Below are 18,526 nucleotides of genomic sequence, written 5' to 3'. Positions count from 1 at the left end.
GCAGGTTGAGGCTGCGGTGGCCGGGAGCAGCCACTGCACTCTAGTCTGGGTGACAGAGTGAGACTCCAACTCAAAAAAAAAAAGAATATTTTTTTGAGTTGGAGTCTATTCTGTCTCCCAGGCTGGAGGGCTGTGGCACACTGCTCATGGCCACCACAGCCTCAACCTGCTGGGCTCAGGCAATCCTTCCACCTCAGCCATACAAAGTAGCTGTAACTACAGGCACGTGCCACCATGCCCGGCTAATTTTTTGATTTATTGTGGAGATGAGGTCTTGCCAAGTTGCCCAGGCTGTTCTGGAACACGTGGGCTCAGGCAGTCCTCTCACCTTGGCCTCCCAAAGTACTGGGATTATAGGCATGAGCCACTGCGCCTGGCTAAATAAAAATGAATTATTAAGAAATGAAGTAAGGCTGGGTGTGGTGGCTCAAGCCTATAATCCCAGCACTTTGGAGGCCGAGGTGAGAGGACTGCCTGAGCCCGCGTGTTCCAGACCAGCCTGGGCAACATGGCGAGACTTCGTCTCTACAATAAATCAAAAAATTAGCTGGGCATGGTAGCGTGCTCGCCTGTAGTACTGGCTACTTGGAAGACTAAGGTGGAAGGATTGCCTGAGCCCAGCAGGTCAAGGCTGCGGTGACTGGGAGCATGCCACTGCCTTCCAGCCTGGGTGACAGAGTGAGACTCCAACTCAAAAAAAAAAAAGGTTGGAGATCCATTTCTGTAGTGATTGTGTTTGTTGTTTTTGGTTCTTTGAGAACAAAAATTTGAATGTAACCTTAAGTTCTGAGAATTAGAAAAGCCAGAAGAGTTGGTAGATGTGTAAGTTCAAGAGGGGATTCCCTAAGAACATATTTGTCAGGTGTATGTATCCCAGTCTGCAAAGAAAATGAGGAGCCACCAGACTTCTGAAAATTGGACCTACCTTCATTGTGCTCTTCTTGGCTGCCTTTGTTTAGTTTTTCGCTCCACTGAAGCCTGCTAGAATCACCATGGAATACAGTTCTAGTGGGAAGGCCACTGGAGAAGCTGACGTGCACTTCGATACCCATGAGGATGCTGTGGCAGCGATGCTCAAGGATCGGTCCCACGTTCGTAAGTACTGCCCATGGCTTTCGTTGTCTTCCCCTCCCCATATTTCCATCTTTATGACTGTTTAGTTCCCAAATATGAGTGAGAACATGCAGTGTTTGGTTTTCTGTTTCTGAGTCAGCTTACTTAGGATGATAATTTGTAGCTCCATGTTGCTGCAAAGGACATGATTTCATTCTTTATTATGCCTGCATAGTATTCCATGGTGTATATATACCACATTTCCTTTGTCCACCAATCAATTGATGGGCATTTAGGTTAATTCCATATATTTGCAGTTGTGAATTGTACTGCAGTGAACAATATGTGGGTGCTGGTGTCTTTTTTACATAGGAACCTTTGTTCTTACCATAGATAATTAGTAGTGGGATTGCTGGATCACATGGTAGATCTTCTTTTAGTTCTTTGAGTCACCTCCATGCCACTTTCCATGGAAGTTGTAGTAATTTACACTCCCAGCAACAGTGTATAAATGTTCCTTTTTCTCCACATCCGTGCTAGCATCTGTTGTTTTTTGCTTTTTTAATAATGGCCATTTTGACTGGTGTAAGATGGTATCTCATTGTGGTTTCAATTTGCATTTCCCTGATGATGAGCAGTGTTGAACATTTTTTCATATTTTTGTGGGCCATTTGTGTATTTTCTTTTGAGAGATGTCTGTTCATGTCGTTTGCCCACTTGTTAATGGGGTTATTTGCTTTTATCTTGCTGTTTTTTAAAAGTTTTTTTATAGATTCTGAATATTAGTCCTTTGTCAGATGTATGTATTGTTTATGAATATCTTCTCCCATTCTGTAGGTTGCCTGTTTGCTCTGTTCAATATTTCTTTCGCTGTGCAGAAGCTTTTTAGTTTAATTAAATCTCACTTTTTAATTTTTATTGTAGTTGCGTTTGCTTTTGGGGTTTTAGTCGTATTCTTTGACTAGGCCAATGTCCATAAGAGTTTTTCCTAGGTTTTCTTCCAGGAGTTTTATGGTTTCAGATCTGATGTTTTAAGTCTTAATCGATCTTGAGTTAATTTTTGTATATGGGGAGAGACAGGGATCAAGTTTCATTTTTCTGCATGTAGCTATACAATTTTCCCAGTACCTTTTGTTGAATAGGGTGTCCTTTGCCCAGTGTATGTTTTTGTTTGCTTTGTCAGAGATCAGTTGGCTGGTGGTATTTGGGTTTATTTTTGGATACTCTATTCTGTTCCATTGGTCCGTATGTCTGTTTTTGTACTAATACCATGCTGTTTTGGTTACTACAGCCTTGTAGTATAATTTAAAGTCAGGTAATGTGATACCTCCAGCTCTGTTCTTTTTGTTTAGAATTGCTTTGGCTATTCTGGCTCTTTTTTGGTTCCATATGAATTTTAGGGGATGGCTTTTTCTAATTCTGTGAAAAATGACACTGGTAGGTTGATAGAGATTGCATTGAATCTAGACTACCTTGAGTAATATGGTCTATTTATTTATTATTATTGTTTGTGTGTTGGAGTCTCACTCTATCGCCCAACTAGAGTGCGGTGGCACGCTTATGGCCACCGTAGCCATGACCTGCTGGGCTCTGGCGATCCTTCTGCCTCAGCCTTCCTGGTAGCTGGGACTACAGGCAAGTGCTACCATGCTCGGCTCTTTTTTTGTTTATTGTAGATACGAAGTCTCGCCAAGTTGCCTGGGTGGGTCTCGAACCCGCGGGCTCAGGCAATCCACTAGCCTCAGCCTCCCAAAGTGCTGGGATTCTGGGCTGAGCCACAGAGCCCGGCCTATCATTATTTTAATAATGTTGATTATTCGAATACAATCTGTAAGCATAGGATGTTTCTCCAATGTTTGTGTCCTCTGTGGTTTTTTAATTAGAGTTTTGTAGTTCTCCTTGTAGATGTCTTTCATCTCCTTGGTTAAATATATTCCAAGGTATTTTAGCTTTTTGGCTGCTATTGTAAATAGAATTGAGTTCTTGAATTGTTTCTCAGCCTGGTCGCTATTGGTGTATAGCAGTGCTACTGATTTGTGTGTGACCTGATTTGATTTGATTTGATTTTGTGACCTGAAACTTTACTGAATTCATTTATCAAGTCCAGGAGTCTTTAGGGTTCTCTAGTTATAAGATCATATCATTAGCATACAAAGATAGTTTGATTTCTTCTTTTACAATTTGGATACTCTTTATTTCTTATTCTTGCCTGATTGCTCTGGTGGTGAAAATTGGCATCCCTGCCTTGTACCAGTTCTGAGGGAGAATGTGTCCAACTTTTTTATGTTCAGGATGACATTGGCTGTGGCTGTTTTTTATTGTATATAACTTTTATTATTTTGAGGAATGTTCCCTCTATGCCTGTTTTGCTGAGGATTTTTATCATGAAGGGATGCTGGATTTTATGAAATGCCTTTTCTGTGTCGAAATGATCATGCAGTTTTTGTTTTACATTCTATTTATGTAGTGGATCATATTTGTTAACTTGTGTATGTTGAACTACCCTTGCATTCCTGGGATAAAACCCACTTGGTTATGGTGTGCTATTTTTTTATGTTCTGTTGAATTCAGTTTGAAAATATTGTGTTGAGGATTTTTGTGTCTGTGTTCATAAGGGATGTTGTCTGTGGTTTTCTTTTTTGTGTATTTTGCTGGCTTTGGAATCAGAGTGATACTGGCCTCATAGAATGAGTTAGGATTCCCTCCTCTTCAGTCTTGTGGAATAGCTTCAGCAAAATTGGTGCCAGTTCTTTGAAGGTCTGGCAGAATTCATACCCTAAAGACTATGATCTTTGGTATTTATTTCCTTCTGCTAGCCTTGGGTTTTGTTTGTTTTTCTGGTTCCTTGAGGTTGATGTTAGGTTGTCAGTATGTGATCTTCCAGTCTTATTAACATAGGCCTTAAGTGTTATAAATTTGTCTCTGAGCACAGCTTGGCTGTGTCTTGGAGGTTTTGATAACTTGTTTCATTGTTGTCATTCATTTCAAGGATTTTTTAAATTTCCAACTTTCTTTCTTTTTTTTTTTTTTTGGAGTTGGAGTCTCACTCTGTCGCCCAGACTGGAGGGCAGTGGCCGCTCCCGGCCACCGCAGCCTCGACCTGCTGGGTTCCGGCAATCCTTCTGCCTCAGCCTTCTGAGTAGCCGGAATTACAGGCGTGTGCTACCACGCCCGGCTAATTTTTTAAATTTATCGTAGAGATGAGGTCTCGCCTGCCCAGGTGGGTCACGAACCCGTGGGCTCAGGCAATCCACTCACCTCAACCTCCCAAAGGCGCGGGATTACAGGCTGAGCCACCGAGCCCGGCTCCAACTTTAGTTCATTGTTGACCCAAGGGTCGTTCAGAAGTAAATTGTTTAACTTCCATATCTTTGTTTTGTTCACGAGTCCTTGGAGTTTATTTCTCGTTTTAATCTACTGTGGTCTGAGGTGGTGCTTGATATGATTTTGATTTTTTAAAATTTATTGAGACTTGATTTGTGGCCTATCATATGGTCTATCTTATGTTCCGTGTGCTGATGAGAAAAATGTGTGTTCTGTAGTTTTGGAATAGAATGTTCTGTAGATGTCTGTTAATTGCATTTGCTCTAGAGTTTTGTTTAACTTCAAAGTTTCTTTGCTGATTTTCAGCCTCTATCTGTCTGTTGCTGTCAATGGAATGTTGAAATATCCCAGTAGTATTGTATTGCTAGCTATGACTTTTTTTTAGATCTAGTAGATTTTTTTCTTATAAAGCTGGGAGCTCTGTTGTTAGGCATATGTATATTTAAAATTGTTACGTCTTCTCTTTGGATCGACTTCATTATCATTGTATTATAGCTGTCTTTGTTTTTAATATTGTTAATTTAAAGCCTGTTTTACCTGATATGAGATTGTTTACTCCTGTCCTTTTTTGGTTTCCATGTGTTTGGAATATTTTTCCCCATCCCGTTACCTTGAGTCTGTAGGAGTCCTTGTGAGTTAAGTGGGTCTCTTGAAGGCAGCAGAATTTGGATTGTGTGTTTTTATCCATTCTGCCAGTCTATATCTTTTTAGTGGGGCATTGACACCTTTTACGTTCAGAGTTAATGATATTTGAGGTACTATTGTATTCTTCATACTGGTCGTTACCTGGTTACTTTATTTCTTTTCTCTATTGTGTTGATGTTCTGTAAGTCCTGTGAGCTTTATGATCCAGCATTTTTCTACTGGTATATTTCGACCTTTTGTTTTGATATTTAGGACTCTTGAATATTTCTTGTAGAGCTGGTGTAGTGGTGACAAATTCCCTCAGTTTTGCTTGTCTGTGAAGGACTTCACTTATGAAATTTAGTTTTGTGGGACACAAAATCTGTCGCTGACATTCTGTTTGAAGAGCTTGAAGATGGTTCCCACTCTCCTGGCTTGGGTTTCTTCTGAGAAGTCTGCTGTTAGTCTGGTAGGTTTAGCTTTGTAAGTTATTTGATGCTTTTGTCTCACTTCTTTTAAAATTCTTTCCTTCACATTAACTTTGTATAGCCTGCTGATTATATGCCTCGGGATGACCTCTTTGCGATGAGTCTTTGGGGTTTCTTTGAGCTTCTTGTAGCTAGATGTTTAGATCTCTGCCAAGACCAGGAAAATTTTCTTCTGTTATTCTGTCAAATAGGTTTTCTCTTCTTCCTCAGCAACACCTATGATTCTTAGGTTTGGATGTTTTACATAATCCCATATTTCTTGGGGACTTTGTTACATTCTCTTGATTCTTTTTTCTTTGTTATTCTCTGAGTTAATTCAAAAGCTTGTCTTCAAGGTCTGAGATCCTTTCTTCTGCTTGTTCTAGTCTACTGTTAAAACACTGCATTCTGTACTTCCTAAAATACTTCTTTCATTTCCTGAATTTCAAGGGTTTTTTTTCTTTTTCTTAAAGTATCATAGTTTTGGGGAATTTTTCATCTGTGTCCTGATTAGTTTTTAAAAATTCTTTTATGTTGGTTTTCAACTTTCTCCTGAAGTTCATTCACCAGCTTTATCATCAACCTTTAAATTATGTGTCTGGATTTCAGCAATTTCATTTTGCTTAGGGTTCGTTGCTGAAGAGTTGCTGTGGTCTTTTGAGGACATTGGAGAACTCTTGTTTTTTCATATTATCAGAATTATTCTTCTGTTTCCTTCTCATTTGGGTAGACGATTTCTTCTTACTTGAGGTGGGCAGGGAGCTGATGTAGGCACTGTGAGGTTCTCTTGGTTATATACAGCCTCGGCGTGGTGAGTTTCTCAATTTCCAGCTGTGGCAGCTTTGTGCTGTGTACCTGCACTGGCTCACGGCATCCAAGATGACTAGGGTGGCTTGGAAAGTATTGGCCAGCGCTTGGAACCTGGCTTTCCCTAAAGCTGAGGTATTGTATCCCATGTGGTGGACTGTACTGCTGACCTCTAGCCAGGAGGTGGCACTTGTGGGAGAAGCCGACTACCATAGTGGCTGCAGGGTTTGTCCTTAGCCATTGATGCTTGGAGGAAGTGCCCAGCCAGCCCGGGCCAAGTGCAGGGCTCTGGGATTTCCCATGTTTTCTGTCTGTTTTGAGCCTTCTGGGGTGTTGCAGGGGAAAGGAGATGAGGCACCCTGCACATGTGCATTCCAGCTGACTAGTAGGGCTTAGAAGGGTGTCCCAGGCCACTTAGTCATTGTCTTTTCTTTTTTTTTTTTTGAGTTGGAGTCTCACTCTCTCGCCCAGATGGATGGAGTGCAGTGGCCACTGCAGCCTCAACCTGCTGGGCTCTGGCGATCCTTCCTCCTCAGCCTTCCAAGAAGCTGGAACTACAAGCGCGCGCTACCATGCCCAGCTAATTTTTTAATTTATTGTAGAGATGAGGTCTCACCAAGTTGCCCAGGTGGGTCTTGAACCCGCAGGCTCAGGCGATCCACTCACCTCAGCCTCCCAAAGGCGCGGAATTACAGGCTGAGCCACCGAGCCCGGCTATTGTCCTTTTTTTTGAGTCAGGATCTCTCACTCTGTTGCTGAGGCTACTCTACCTTCTGGGCTCAAGTGATCCTTTGTCTCAGCCTCCCAAGTAGCTGGGACTACAGGCACATGCCACCACATCTGGCTAATTTTTTATTTTTTATTTTTTTTGTACAGACAGATGGGGTCTTTGTGTTGTCCAGGCTGTTCTCGAAAAATTACAGGCATGCGCCACCATGCCTGACCTGTTATCATTTTTGATGCTTGTCTTTGCTTATAAATGTCTGTTTCTATTTTGGATTGTAGAATTTTTCCTTGGGAAATTTGTATTCTTTTAATACTGCTAAATTAAATGTAATGAATAAAGCATTTTATTTGTCTGCTAATTACTCTACATATTTTTGTCCAGTGTTAGGTAGGTTTTTTTTTTTCTTTTATTTTGAGTCAAGGTCTCACTCTTGCTGAGGCTGGAGTTCAGTGGCACACTCACGGCCTCACTGGGCTCAGGCAGTCCTTTTGCCTCAGCCCCCTGAGTAGTTGAGGCACTGTGGGTGTGCACCATTATGCCTAGTTAATTTTTAAAATTTTTTTAATTTTAATTTTTTTTTTGAGTTGGAGTCTCACTCTGTTGCCCAGACTGGAGTGCACTGGCCGCTCCCGGCCACCACAGCCTCGACCTGCTGGGCTCCGGCGATCCTTCCGCCTCAGCCTTCCGAGTAGCCGGAATTATAGGCGTGCGCTACCATGCCCGGCTAATTTTTTGATTTATTGTAGAGATGAGGTCTCGCCTGCCCAGGCGGGTCTCAAACCCACGGACTCAGGCATTCCACTCACCTCAGCCTCCCAAAGGCGCAGGATTACAGGCTGAGCCACAGAGCCCGGCTAATTTTTTTATTCTTACATAGAGATGGGGATCACATGTTGATGGGCTCTTGAACTCCTGGGCTCAAGTGATCTTCCCACCTCAGCCTCCTAAAGTGCTGGGGTTACAGGCATGAGCCGCCGTGCCCAGCCATTTTGTCCATTTTTTGATTTTGCTTTTAATTAGGGAAAGGAAAGGGTAAAGGGTTTGAGTTGTTTGAACTGTGAGGAAAAAATGGTTCTCATATTTTTTCTGCCTTTTCATCTTTTTAAAACAAATCTCTTTATTATCCTCAGATCATAGGTATATTGAACTATTCCTGAATTCATGTCCAAAAGGAAAATAAGCCTTCCTGGGGTTCCAGATGGTAAGGTAAATTTAAGAGGTTCAACCTTGGAAATTATTTTCAGTTGATAAATTAATCATCATCAACTCACTAGTTTGCAATATGGTAGAAACCATTTTTTTTTTTTTTTTTTTGAGTTGGAGTCTCACTCTGTTGTCTAGGCTGGAGTGGACACTCATGGCCACCACAGCCTCGACCTGCTGGGCTCAAGTGATCCTTCCATCTCAGCCTTCCAGGTAGCTGGAACTACAGGCATGTGCCACCATGCCTGGCTACTTTTTTTTTTATTTATTGTAGAGATGAGGTCTCATTAAGTTGACCAGGCTGGTCTCGAACCTGTGGACTCAGGCAGTCCTCTCACCTTGCCCTCCCAAAGTGCTGGGATTATAGATGTGAGCCACACTGCATCTGGCCCATTCTTTTTTAAAGTAAAGATTAAACTAATCATGATAATCAAAACATTAATATAAGGAGTGAAACTTCTGTGAAATAGAATTTATTAGGATTGTATAGTATTTTTGAGCATTAGCCATATACAGACTTAAAAAAATTTTTTTTAATTATTTTTAATTTTGAAGATGTGGGGTACAATTCAGGGTTAGGTATACAGATGTTCATTATGCAGGTATATACAGACTTTTTATGCACATTTTCCAGCACTCATGCTATGTGCCTAAAAATAATTTTACAGCTACCTTTAATGTAGGTATAAATCGTGATACCTTGAAAATGTTTCTTGTATTAGTTTTCCTTAAACACATTTTTTCAGTTTTAAGATTTTTTAAAAAGAAAGCAGGATTTACTGAGAGGACAGAAAAGCTTCCACAGTGGGAGGGGACCCCAGGGGGTTGCCCTTAAGATATTTTTTAAAGGATACATTTAGGCTGGGCATGGTGGCTCAGACCTATAATCCCAGCACTTTGGGAGGCCTAGGTGAGAGGCTTGCCTGAGCTCATGGGTTCCAGACCAGCCAGTGCAACTTGGTGAGACCTCATCTCTACAATAAAATAAAAAATTAACCAGGCGTGGTGGCTCTCGCCTGTAGTTCCAGCTATTTGGAAGGCTGAGGAGGAAGGATCACGTGAACCCAGCAGGTTGAGGCTGCAGTGGCTGTGAGCGTGCCACTGCACTCCAGCCTGGGTAACGTAGTGAGACTCCAACTCAAAAAGGATACATTTGTAACCAGGGTATATCACTCATGTACACAGATAATGTGCCACTGTTTCCTTTTCCTGAAATGGTGTCATGAAAATAACTTTTTGTTTAGGAAATATATTTTTTATTTTTTGAGTTGGGGTCTCACAGTGTTGGCCAGGCTTGAGTGCAGTGACATGATCATAGCTCACTGTGGCTTTGACCTCCTGTGTTCAGGTGATTCTTCTGACTCAGCCTCCTGAGTAGCTGGGACTGCAGGCATGCACCACCACACCTGGCTAATTTAAAAAAATTTTTTTGAAGACATGAGGTCTTGACACGTTGCCTAGGCTGTTTTGAACTCCTGAGCTCAAGCAGTCCTCCTGCCTTAGCCTCCTAAAGTTCTGGGATTGCGGGCATGAGCCATTGCACCTGGCCAAGAAGTATATGATTTTATAGTATTACCTTTCTTTGATGGATTTGCTTAATATGTCTTGATGTCCCTTCTCTCGACTAAATACATGGTGTCTTTTTCCCCCATAAAGTATTTTAATTATTATTGCAATCATTTTTCTTCATGTAACAGTGTGTACTTTTGAGACACTTAAGTGTAATGATTTCTTTAATACATGTGGGACATTCTGTTACCATAGGTGTCATAGGCTATTTTTGAACAAAGTTCCCCAATTCTGTGATGTTAAATATTTATGTTAGCTAAAATCTATGTAAAATATATTCTGTGCTCAATTCTGAAAATCTATCTATGTCAATCTGTGAACACTAGTGCCTTACTAATTTTCCTCATTTTTAAATTTTAAATGGCATGGGAACAAGTGCTTTCATTTTAATAAATGCAACTTTTTTTGTTTTATTTTCAGGGTGAAGCAAGAAGCATTTCATTTGCACATCTTTCTTGAACATGGGATGTAAAGTTCTAGTTTATTAGCAGCAACTGCTAGAGAAAGGACTGGTATTTTGGGTTATTTGCTTCTGAAAAAATTTCATAGTGGACTGTTTAAAAAGGAAAGATTCAGTTTAGGATTATTAAATGATTGAACTACAAATTAAAATTTTTGTTTAAACTATCCAGTATCTGATATAAAAATATGGTCTTTGTATGATTAAGCAGTTTGTTTTCATAGAAGATATATTACCCATTGTAAAGACTACATATTTTTATTCACTGTTCTTTAAAAATCTTTCTCCCATTTAAAAAATGATCTGTTCAAGGGTTTTGTTATTTTTGCCTGTGAATTGAGAGCTCTGATGTAAACCTTCTCATAGAGTAAAATAATGATTTATTTTACCCAAACACTCACCAAAGCAAAAAAAAAAAAAAGATTCCAGACCTTTGAACCAGTATGGTTTGGCAGAATAGTTTTAAATTTATCTGTATTTGATTACTTAGCTAGAGATAGAATTGAAAAAAAAGATCAAAACAAAAAATATCACAGGTTAGTGAGTATAAATGACAACAGTTTGGTGGTTTTATGTCTTTAGAAATGTTCTGCCTTTATAAGCTTTGTGCTGAAGGCATTTAACTTTGGTGCCTGTCTGCTTAAGGGGGCATTCTAGTCTTAACTTAAAAGTTGTCTGAACCGTCCCTCTCCTCCTTTTTTGGTTTTGGGTAAACTTTAACTGTGTTCGTTAGTCTCAAAACTGTGAAGTGACATGTTAGAACAGTCCTGACTGGTGAGGACATTAATGGCTTCACTTGAATTTAAACCAGCTCTAGATAGGAAAAAAGTCTGTCTCCTCATTTGCTTTTTCAATGGGGTAGCACATCCCATATTTTAGAACAAGTAGGGGTGCCTTGCTTAAATAAAAATAGCATTTAATGTATAATTATGTGAAGGGTTTATGGATAAAGCTGTACTTCTGTCACACTGTGGCAGTACATTCTGCTTTAATATTAAACAGCTTGTTATTTAAATATTGGATTAAATGGCTGGCTTCAAAATGTAGTCATTAATAAACTAACTTTATGTGCACCTGTGTAGGAGAATCAAAGTCCTGTATACTTTCTTTGCCTTGTTCCTGTTCTCAGGGTGACGACGGCCACCAGGAGATGCAATTCTAGTTCTTAAAATTAAATGTGCCCAGATTTCTGAGAGGTGATATCTGAAAGAGAGATTATGTCTTCTCTCACTTAATACATAGTATCTTTGATTACCAGCTAAGATATGAAATCACTGTACTGTAAGTAGTCAATAAATGAAGGCTTGTTTCAGGCTGAAGATTACTTAAGAGTATTTATTATTGGAGTGTGTGAATCAACTGAATATATTTTATTACATGAATTCCTTCTATATTAATATATGAAGAAATGGTTAATTTTCAGTTGTGTTTTTCAATCGTTCTGTAAGAACATGACTTAATCAACCAACTCAAACCTCTCCAGTACTACTACTTAGATGGAAATGCATTTTCTTTTCTTTTCTTTCTTTTTTCTTTTTAAAGAGTTGGAGTCTCACTCTGTCGCCCAGGCTGGAGGGCAGTGGCACCCTCCCGGCCACCGCAGCCTCAACCTGTTGGGCTCCAGTGATCCTTCCGCCTCAGCCTTCCAAGTAGCTGGAACAATAGGCACATGCTACCATGCCCGGCTAATTTTTGATTTATTGTAGAGACAAGGTCTCACAAAGTTGCCCGGGCGTGTTTCGAAGTTGCCTGGGCAGGTCTCGAACCCAGCGACTCAGGCAATCCACTCACCTCGGCCCCCCAAAGTGCTGGAATTACAGGCTGAGCCACCGAGCCTGGCCGAAATGCATTTTCATGTGTGGTTGAATGTACCCAGCTGTAAGGACTGGTGTCTTCAGTGGTACAGTCTGACAGAGTGTGATCATATTTTTCCTCTTCCTTTAGTGATGGTATCTAATTTGCTGGAGAAAAGACTTGTGGGGTCTACTGTGATTGGTGTAGTAAGGAATTTGTTCATTTGCAATAACTTTATGTTTATTTTTTTGAGTTGGAGTCTCACTGTCACCCAGGCTGGAGTGCAGTGACATGCTCAAGGCCACCACAGCCTCACCCTGCTGGGCTCAGGCAATCCTTCCTCCTTAGCCTTCCAAGTAGCCGGAACTACAGCTGTGTGCTACCATGCCCAGCTAATTTTTTGATTTATTGTGGAGATGAGGTCTCACCAAGTTGTCCAAGTGGGTCTTGAACCCGCAGCCTCAGGCAATCCACTTGCCTTGGCCTCCCAAAGTGCTGGGATTATAGGCTGAGTCACTGAGTCTGGCTGAATCTTTATTTCTATTCAAACAAAGGACATATTTCTCTCTCCCCAGACTTTAACAAAACTGGGTTGTGCATCATTCTTTGTTATTGAAGGAAGCAATGGCGGTGACTTTCTCTCATCTGCTTGGGTTCCTTATGTCTTTTTAATCTCTTGTGGTCAAGCTATCAAGAAGAGTGGATTCTTGGGATATATGGTCAGGGTGCTCATTTCTTGCTTTGACCTAGCTACTTCTCAAGGAACTGTAAGGGAGAACGCTGAGAGTAGTGTTTTAATACCAAGGAGAAAATTGCTGAAGATTGTAATACAATCAGAATACACACTGATACCAGAGGATGTAGCAGAACCAGAGTGTTTGTCCTTCTATGCCTGGGTGACTGAAGCTACTGTGTGGGAAGGGAGACTGTGTTTGCTCTGGGTGGAAGGCTCTAAATCCTTCTCACTACTACCGTAGTATTGGAAAGAAGAAACCCAAGAAAGCCACTCCCATGAAGGTGACTGTGTATACAGTGACCCTGCTGACTATTAGCCAACATGCTCTATATCCTTTGTCTTAAATAGTCCTTATTTGATTCGCATGTGGAGATTTATTGTTCTCTGGGTTACATCCCGATCGTTTTATTATTTAAGTAAAACACTCCATTGTTCTGGAAGTTTCCCCCAAGCTACATGACGACACTCACATTTAATTGGTAGGACCTTTATTATAGAGTAGAAATAGTCTATCTCAGCTATAAAGTAGAGGCAGTTCCAAGTTTTAGGGGCTTTTACAAAATCACATTGCTTTAATGTAGTAACGTTTCTTCCCCTGAGTTTAGCAGATTAGAAAATAATCTCTGAAGTTTGTAGGAAGGAAATACAGCTGCTCTATACATTCACGTGCAGGTTTTGGTGTGGACATGTCTAATTCCTTTGGGTAAATTTTAAGAAATTCAATTGTGGGATTGTAGAAGAGTATGTTTCAAGCTGTCTCACAGCGTGACTATTTTGCATTCTCACCAGCAATGAATGAGAGTTCTGTAGCTCTTCATTCTCATCAGCATTTTATTTTTTTGAGTCGGTGTCTCACTCTGTCACCCAGGTTGGAGTGTAGTGGCATGCTCATGGCCACCATAGCCTTGACCTGCTGTGCTCAGGTGATCCTTCCACCTCAGCCTTCCAAGTAGCTGGAACCACAGGCATGTGCCACCATGCCTGGCTAATTTTTCGATTTATTGTAGAGATCTTGCCAAGTTGCCCAGGCTGGTCTCCAACCCGTGGGCTCAGGCAATCCTCTCACCTCAGCCTCCCAAAGTGCTAGGATTATAGGTGTGAGCCACCGGGCCTGGCTTCACCAGCATTGATGATGTTACTGTTCTGGACTTTAGCTATTACAGAGGTGTGTGGTGGTCTCATATTTTCAATTTTGTGATGACAGATGTGGAGCATCTTTTCACGTAATGATTTATATCATCTTCAGTGAGAGGACGGTTCAGATTTTTTGCCCAATTTTCTAGGGTGGTTTTCTTACTAAGATTTGGAAGAGGCATATAGGAAAGTTTAGTCTAGTCAGCCTTGATATGAAAATGAAGAGTAGACTAATTTTTAAATTGTTGAGATTTTAATTTTGAAGGAAATAAATTTCAAGAGATAACAAAGGACGTACAGCGAATGTTCTCCTTTGCACCCTGTACTTCAGCTCCATTGTTCCTCTCCTCAGGTAGCCATGTCATCAGTCCCTAATGTAAATTCCCAGTGACTTTTACTGTATAAATAAGCAACTAAGAACAGACATTTTCATTTCTTCTTAAATTATAAATTATACTATACATACTGTTCTGTATTTCCTTTTTCTACTTAAAGATCATTTTTTTTATTTTTTGAGTTGGAGTCTCACTCTGTTGCAGGCTGGAGTGTATCACTGCACTCATGGCTACTGCAGCCTCAACCTGCTGGGTTCAGGTGGTCCTTCCACTTCAGTCTTCCAAGTAGCTGGAACTACAGGTGCGTGATACCACCCCTGGCTTTTTTTTTTTTTTTTTTTTGTAGAGACAAGGTCTCACCAAGTTGCTCAGGCTGGTCTTGAACCCCTGATTGCTCAGGCAATCACTCTCGCCTCTGCCTTCTGAAGTGCTGGGATTGCAGGCTTGAGCCTCCATGCCTGGCTGTAAAGATCATTTTATATTAGCATATAAGATCTTTCCTCATCCCTTTTTAATGATTGTGTAGTGTGGTTGTATGTGATTTAACCTGTCAGTACTGATGAACCATGTAAGTTGCTTCCAACGTTTTTGCTTTTACAATGCAGAAACGAAATATCTGTATAAACTTATGTCATTTTGTATGTACATACATTTCTCTGTAGGATAAAGGGGAAGCTCATGGGCACTTGTAATTTACATCTAAAGTTAAATTTATACTGAGGTGTTATTTCATAATTTGCACCAGCAGTGCAAGTGCCATGTCCCCATAGCCTCCCCAGCCCAGCGATCTGTTACCAATCTGACAGATTAGAAAATACCCACACAAAGCAAAACGATGGTATTCTCTGAAGATCAGCCTTTCATTGTTTTAGAGAGTATCCGGAGTTCCTTTCTATGTCCTGTCTTCATGTTTTCATCCCCATTTTCCTTTTTCTCAGAAAAACCCTTAGTGCAGGAAATTTCAAACATAGAAAAATAGAACAATAGACATCCCACATAGCCATCAATTAAGTTTATGATCAGCCTTTTTGCATCTATAATCCTCATCCACTTTTCCTCATTAATTTTTTTTTTTTTTTTTTTTGGAGATGGAGTCTCATTCTTGTCTCCCAGGCTGGAGTGCAGTGGCACGCTCAGGGCCATCACAACCACGATCTGCTGGGCTCCGGCGATCCTTCTACCTCAGCCTTCCAAGTAGCTGGAGCTACACATCACCATGAGTGACTAGGTTTTTTGTGATTTATTGTAGAGACAAGGTCTCACCACGTTGTTCCGGCTAGTCTCGAACCCCTAGCCTCAGGTAATCCTCTCACCTCGGCCTCCCAAAGTGCTGGGATTACAGGCTGAGCCACCATGCCAGACCTCATTAATTTTAATGCCCCCCCCCTTTTTATTTGAGTCAGAGTCTCACTCTGTCACCCAGGCTGGAATGTAGTGGCATGCTCACTGCCACTGCAGCCTTGACGTGCTAGGTGCAGGCGATCCTTCTGTGTCAGTCTTCCAAGTAACTGGAAACACAGGCGCGCACCAGCACACCCAGCTAAGCTTTTGATTTATTGTAGAGATGAGGCCTCTCCAAGTTGCCCAGGCGTCTCGAACCCCTGGGCTCAGGCAATCCTATCATCTTTGCTTTCCAAAGTGCTGGAATTACAGGCGTGAACCACCGCACTCGGCCCATCATTAATTTTAAAGGAAATCATAGGTGGCATTTCACCAGTGAACATCCAGTATGCAGCTCTTAAAAAAAAAAAGGGACTTAAAAAGTCATCATTCTTAATATTAGTTTCTAGTCACCAAATATCTAGTGATCTGAAATGTCATTTTATTTATTAATTTTTGAGTAAGAGTCTCACTCTGTCGCCCAGGCTAGAGAGCAGTGGCATGCTCACAGCCATTGCAGCTTTGATCTATTGGGCTCAGGTGATCCTTCTGCCTCAGCCTTTTAAGTAGCTGGAACCACAGACGCACGCCACCACAGCCAGCTAATTTCTTGATTTATTGTAGAGAGGAGGTCTCGCCAAGTTGCCCAGGCTGGTCTTAAACCAGTGGACTCAGGCAGTCACGCCCGGCAGTCTGTTAAAATTTAACTAATTTGCAGGAGACATTTGTTCCTATAGTGAGCTTTAAGTACTAATAGCTTTCCCCCGCAATTTGTCCTCTTTTTTTGCTCATCATGGCAGAAATTATTTTTACAAGCTTGAATTCTTAAATCTCTCCTTTTATGCTTTCTGGGTTTTGTGTCAGAATTAGGACATCTCGGGTAAATGATTATTTATTTATTTTGAGTCAGGATCTCCACTTTATTGCCCAGGCTGGAGTGCATGGCATTCTGATGGCTCACCATGACCTTGACCTGGGCTCAAGCAATCCTCCTGCCTCAGCCTCCTGAATAGCTGTGACTACAGATATCTGCCATCATACCTGACTAAGTTTTTGATTTTTTGCGGGGACAAGGTCTCACTATATTGCCTAGGCTGGTTTCAAATGCCTGGGTTTAAGCAATCCTTTCACCCTTACGTACCGAAGTGCCAGGATTATAGGCATGAGCTACCACGTGCAGCTGTGAAATGATTCTGAAAGCATATGGTGGTAAGGCATGAAGGTTTGCAACCAAGGTGGACTCTAGAATATGGATTGACTGCGGGGTGCAGTGGCTCACACCTGTAATCGCAGCACTTTGGGAGGTGGATATGAGAGGATTGCCTGAGCCCAGGGGTTTGAGACCAGCTGGGCAACATGGCAAGGCCTCATCTCTATGTTAAGTTAAAAAAATTAGCTGGGAGTGGTGGTGCATGGCTGTGGTTCCAGCTACTTGGAAGGCTTAGGCATAAGGATCGCCTGAGCCCAGCAAATGGAGACTGCAGTGACCGTGAGCGTGCCACTGCACTCCAGCCTAGGTGAGAGAGTGAGACTCCAACTCAAAAAAACAAGGAATGGTTCAATGACAGTCACAAGGCTCACCGAGGTATATTGAAGAATCTTAATTAGCCCACAGGCAAAACTTTCCAAGTCTATTCAAAGACAGGATTCTAAAATACCCTGTTCTAACTGAAATAAAAGAGGTTTTAACCTTGCCTTCTGCCACTTGGCAAAGTATCAGACATTCGGGAATACAGACCAAGACCCAGGGAGACTGAGTTACTGAAAATTTCAGATAGACTGGCTATTAATTCTGTTCATTTCTTTCTTTTTTTTTTGAGTTGGGAGTCTCACTCTGTTGCCCAGGCTGGAGTGCAGTGGCACGCTGCTCACGGCCATCGCAGTCTCGACCTGCTGGGCTCAGGCAATCCTTCCGCCTCAACCTTCCAAGTAGCTGGAACTACAGGTGTGTGCCACCACCCCCGGCTAACTTTTTGATTTATTGTGGAGACGAGGTCTCACCAAGTTGCCCAGGCTGGTCTTAAATCCTTGGGCTCAGGCAGTCCTCCTGCCTCAGCCTCCCAAAGTGCTGGGATTATAGGCTCGAGCCACCATGCCCGGCCAATTCCATTCATTTCTTCCTCAAGAAGTTGGGGAATACAAGCGATGTCATGCTAGTTTTTAACCTGCTCTGATTTATAAGACTATATTGTTTGTGGTAGACTTTGTAACTAAATATAAATGAAACGTTTGTGCCAGAAACGCTGTTATTACTGCTTTCGGGAGACTTGTACAGAGTTGTCGCTATCTGCCAACTGGAGGAAGTTACCTCTTCTTTACTGTGCTTAATTATTAAGACTTAGGAATCTGATATTCTCAGCAATGCTTTCCACTGCTTACTGATTTGAATTTTAAACCAGTTTTACATTTCGAGATAATACACTAAAGTTTGTGCCTTTTTATTTTTTATTTTTTTATACTAAGTATTTTATTGTATGCTGCTACCAGTGTATATAAAACAGTTACCCTTGTGAAATAGAAATTCATGAAAATTTAGAGAGGTAGATGTTCAAGACTGACAAAAGTAGAAGTTTGTGTATTATGGCACGTGAGTTGCAGTGATGAGCTTTTGTACAGGCTTCAAATTTTGCTCTCTTGAATATTCACTGGTTTGTCAGAAGTGGTTTGGGAAACCTTTGAAAGACTCCTTTTGCTACAAAAAGGAGCAGACTTTCTGGGGTCGAAGGGATTTGTACTTGAAGATACTCCAGTCAGCAGAGGGTCATGCTGAGCATTCTGCAGACAGAATTGTTTCAAGTCTGCAGCTGCCGGGGAAACTTTCACGAGGTTGAGCCCGGCCTCCAGCCGGAGCTGTTGAACCACTTTCTTCATGGCGGCGACACTGGAGGAGCCAGACATGGCGAGTGCAAGAGC

General features: G+C 41.5%; 1 protein-coding gene and 1 pseudogene across 2 annotated transcripts in view; one reads left to right on the top strand and one right to left on the bottom strand.

The window, feature by feature from the left end:
* GRSF1 (G-rich RNA sequence binding factor 1) overlaps positions 1 to 11,558 on the top strand; it is a 35,351-nt gene extending 23,793 nt beyond the window's left edge. Inside the window, exons 9-11 of the mRNA XM_021715105.1 lie at positions 960 to 1,095; positions 8,133 to 8,139; positions 10,195 to 11,558. Of these exons, the coding sequence (XP_021570780.1) occupies positions 960 to 1,095; positions 8,133 to 8,139; positions 10,195 to 10,246 (195 nt within the window). The 3' untranslated portion in view covers positions 10,247 to 11,558. The remainder of the gene's footprint in view (positions 1 to 959; positions 1,096 to 8,132; positions 8,140 to 10,194) is intronic.
* Positions 11,559 to 18,305: 6,747 nt separating this feature from the next.
* Positions 18,306 to 18,526, bottom strand: LOC103265559 (annotated as a pseudogene). Its single transcript, XR_002482256.1, has one exon. The product of XR_002482256.1 is annotated as a guanine nucleotide-binding protein G(I)/G(S)/G(O) subunit gamma-5 pseudogene (transcript).

This window comes from Carlito syrichta, unplaced genomic scaffold (genome assembly GCF_000164805.1).
Source record: "Carlito syrichta isolate Samal-C Ts95f unplaced genomic scaffold, Tarsius_syrichta-2.0.1 Scaffold306677, whole genome shotgun sequence".
NCBI classification, from domain to species: Eukaryota; Metazoa; Chordata; class Mammalia; order Primates; family Tarsiidae; genus Carlito; species Carlito syrichta.
Note: the sequence above shows the minus strand (reverse complement) of the source record. Positions and strands in the feature narration are given on the sequence as shown.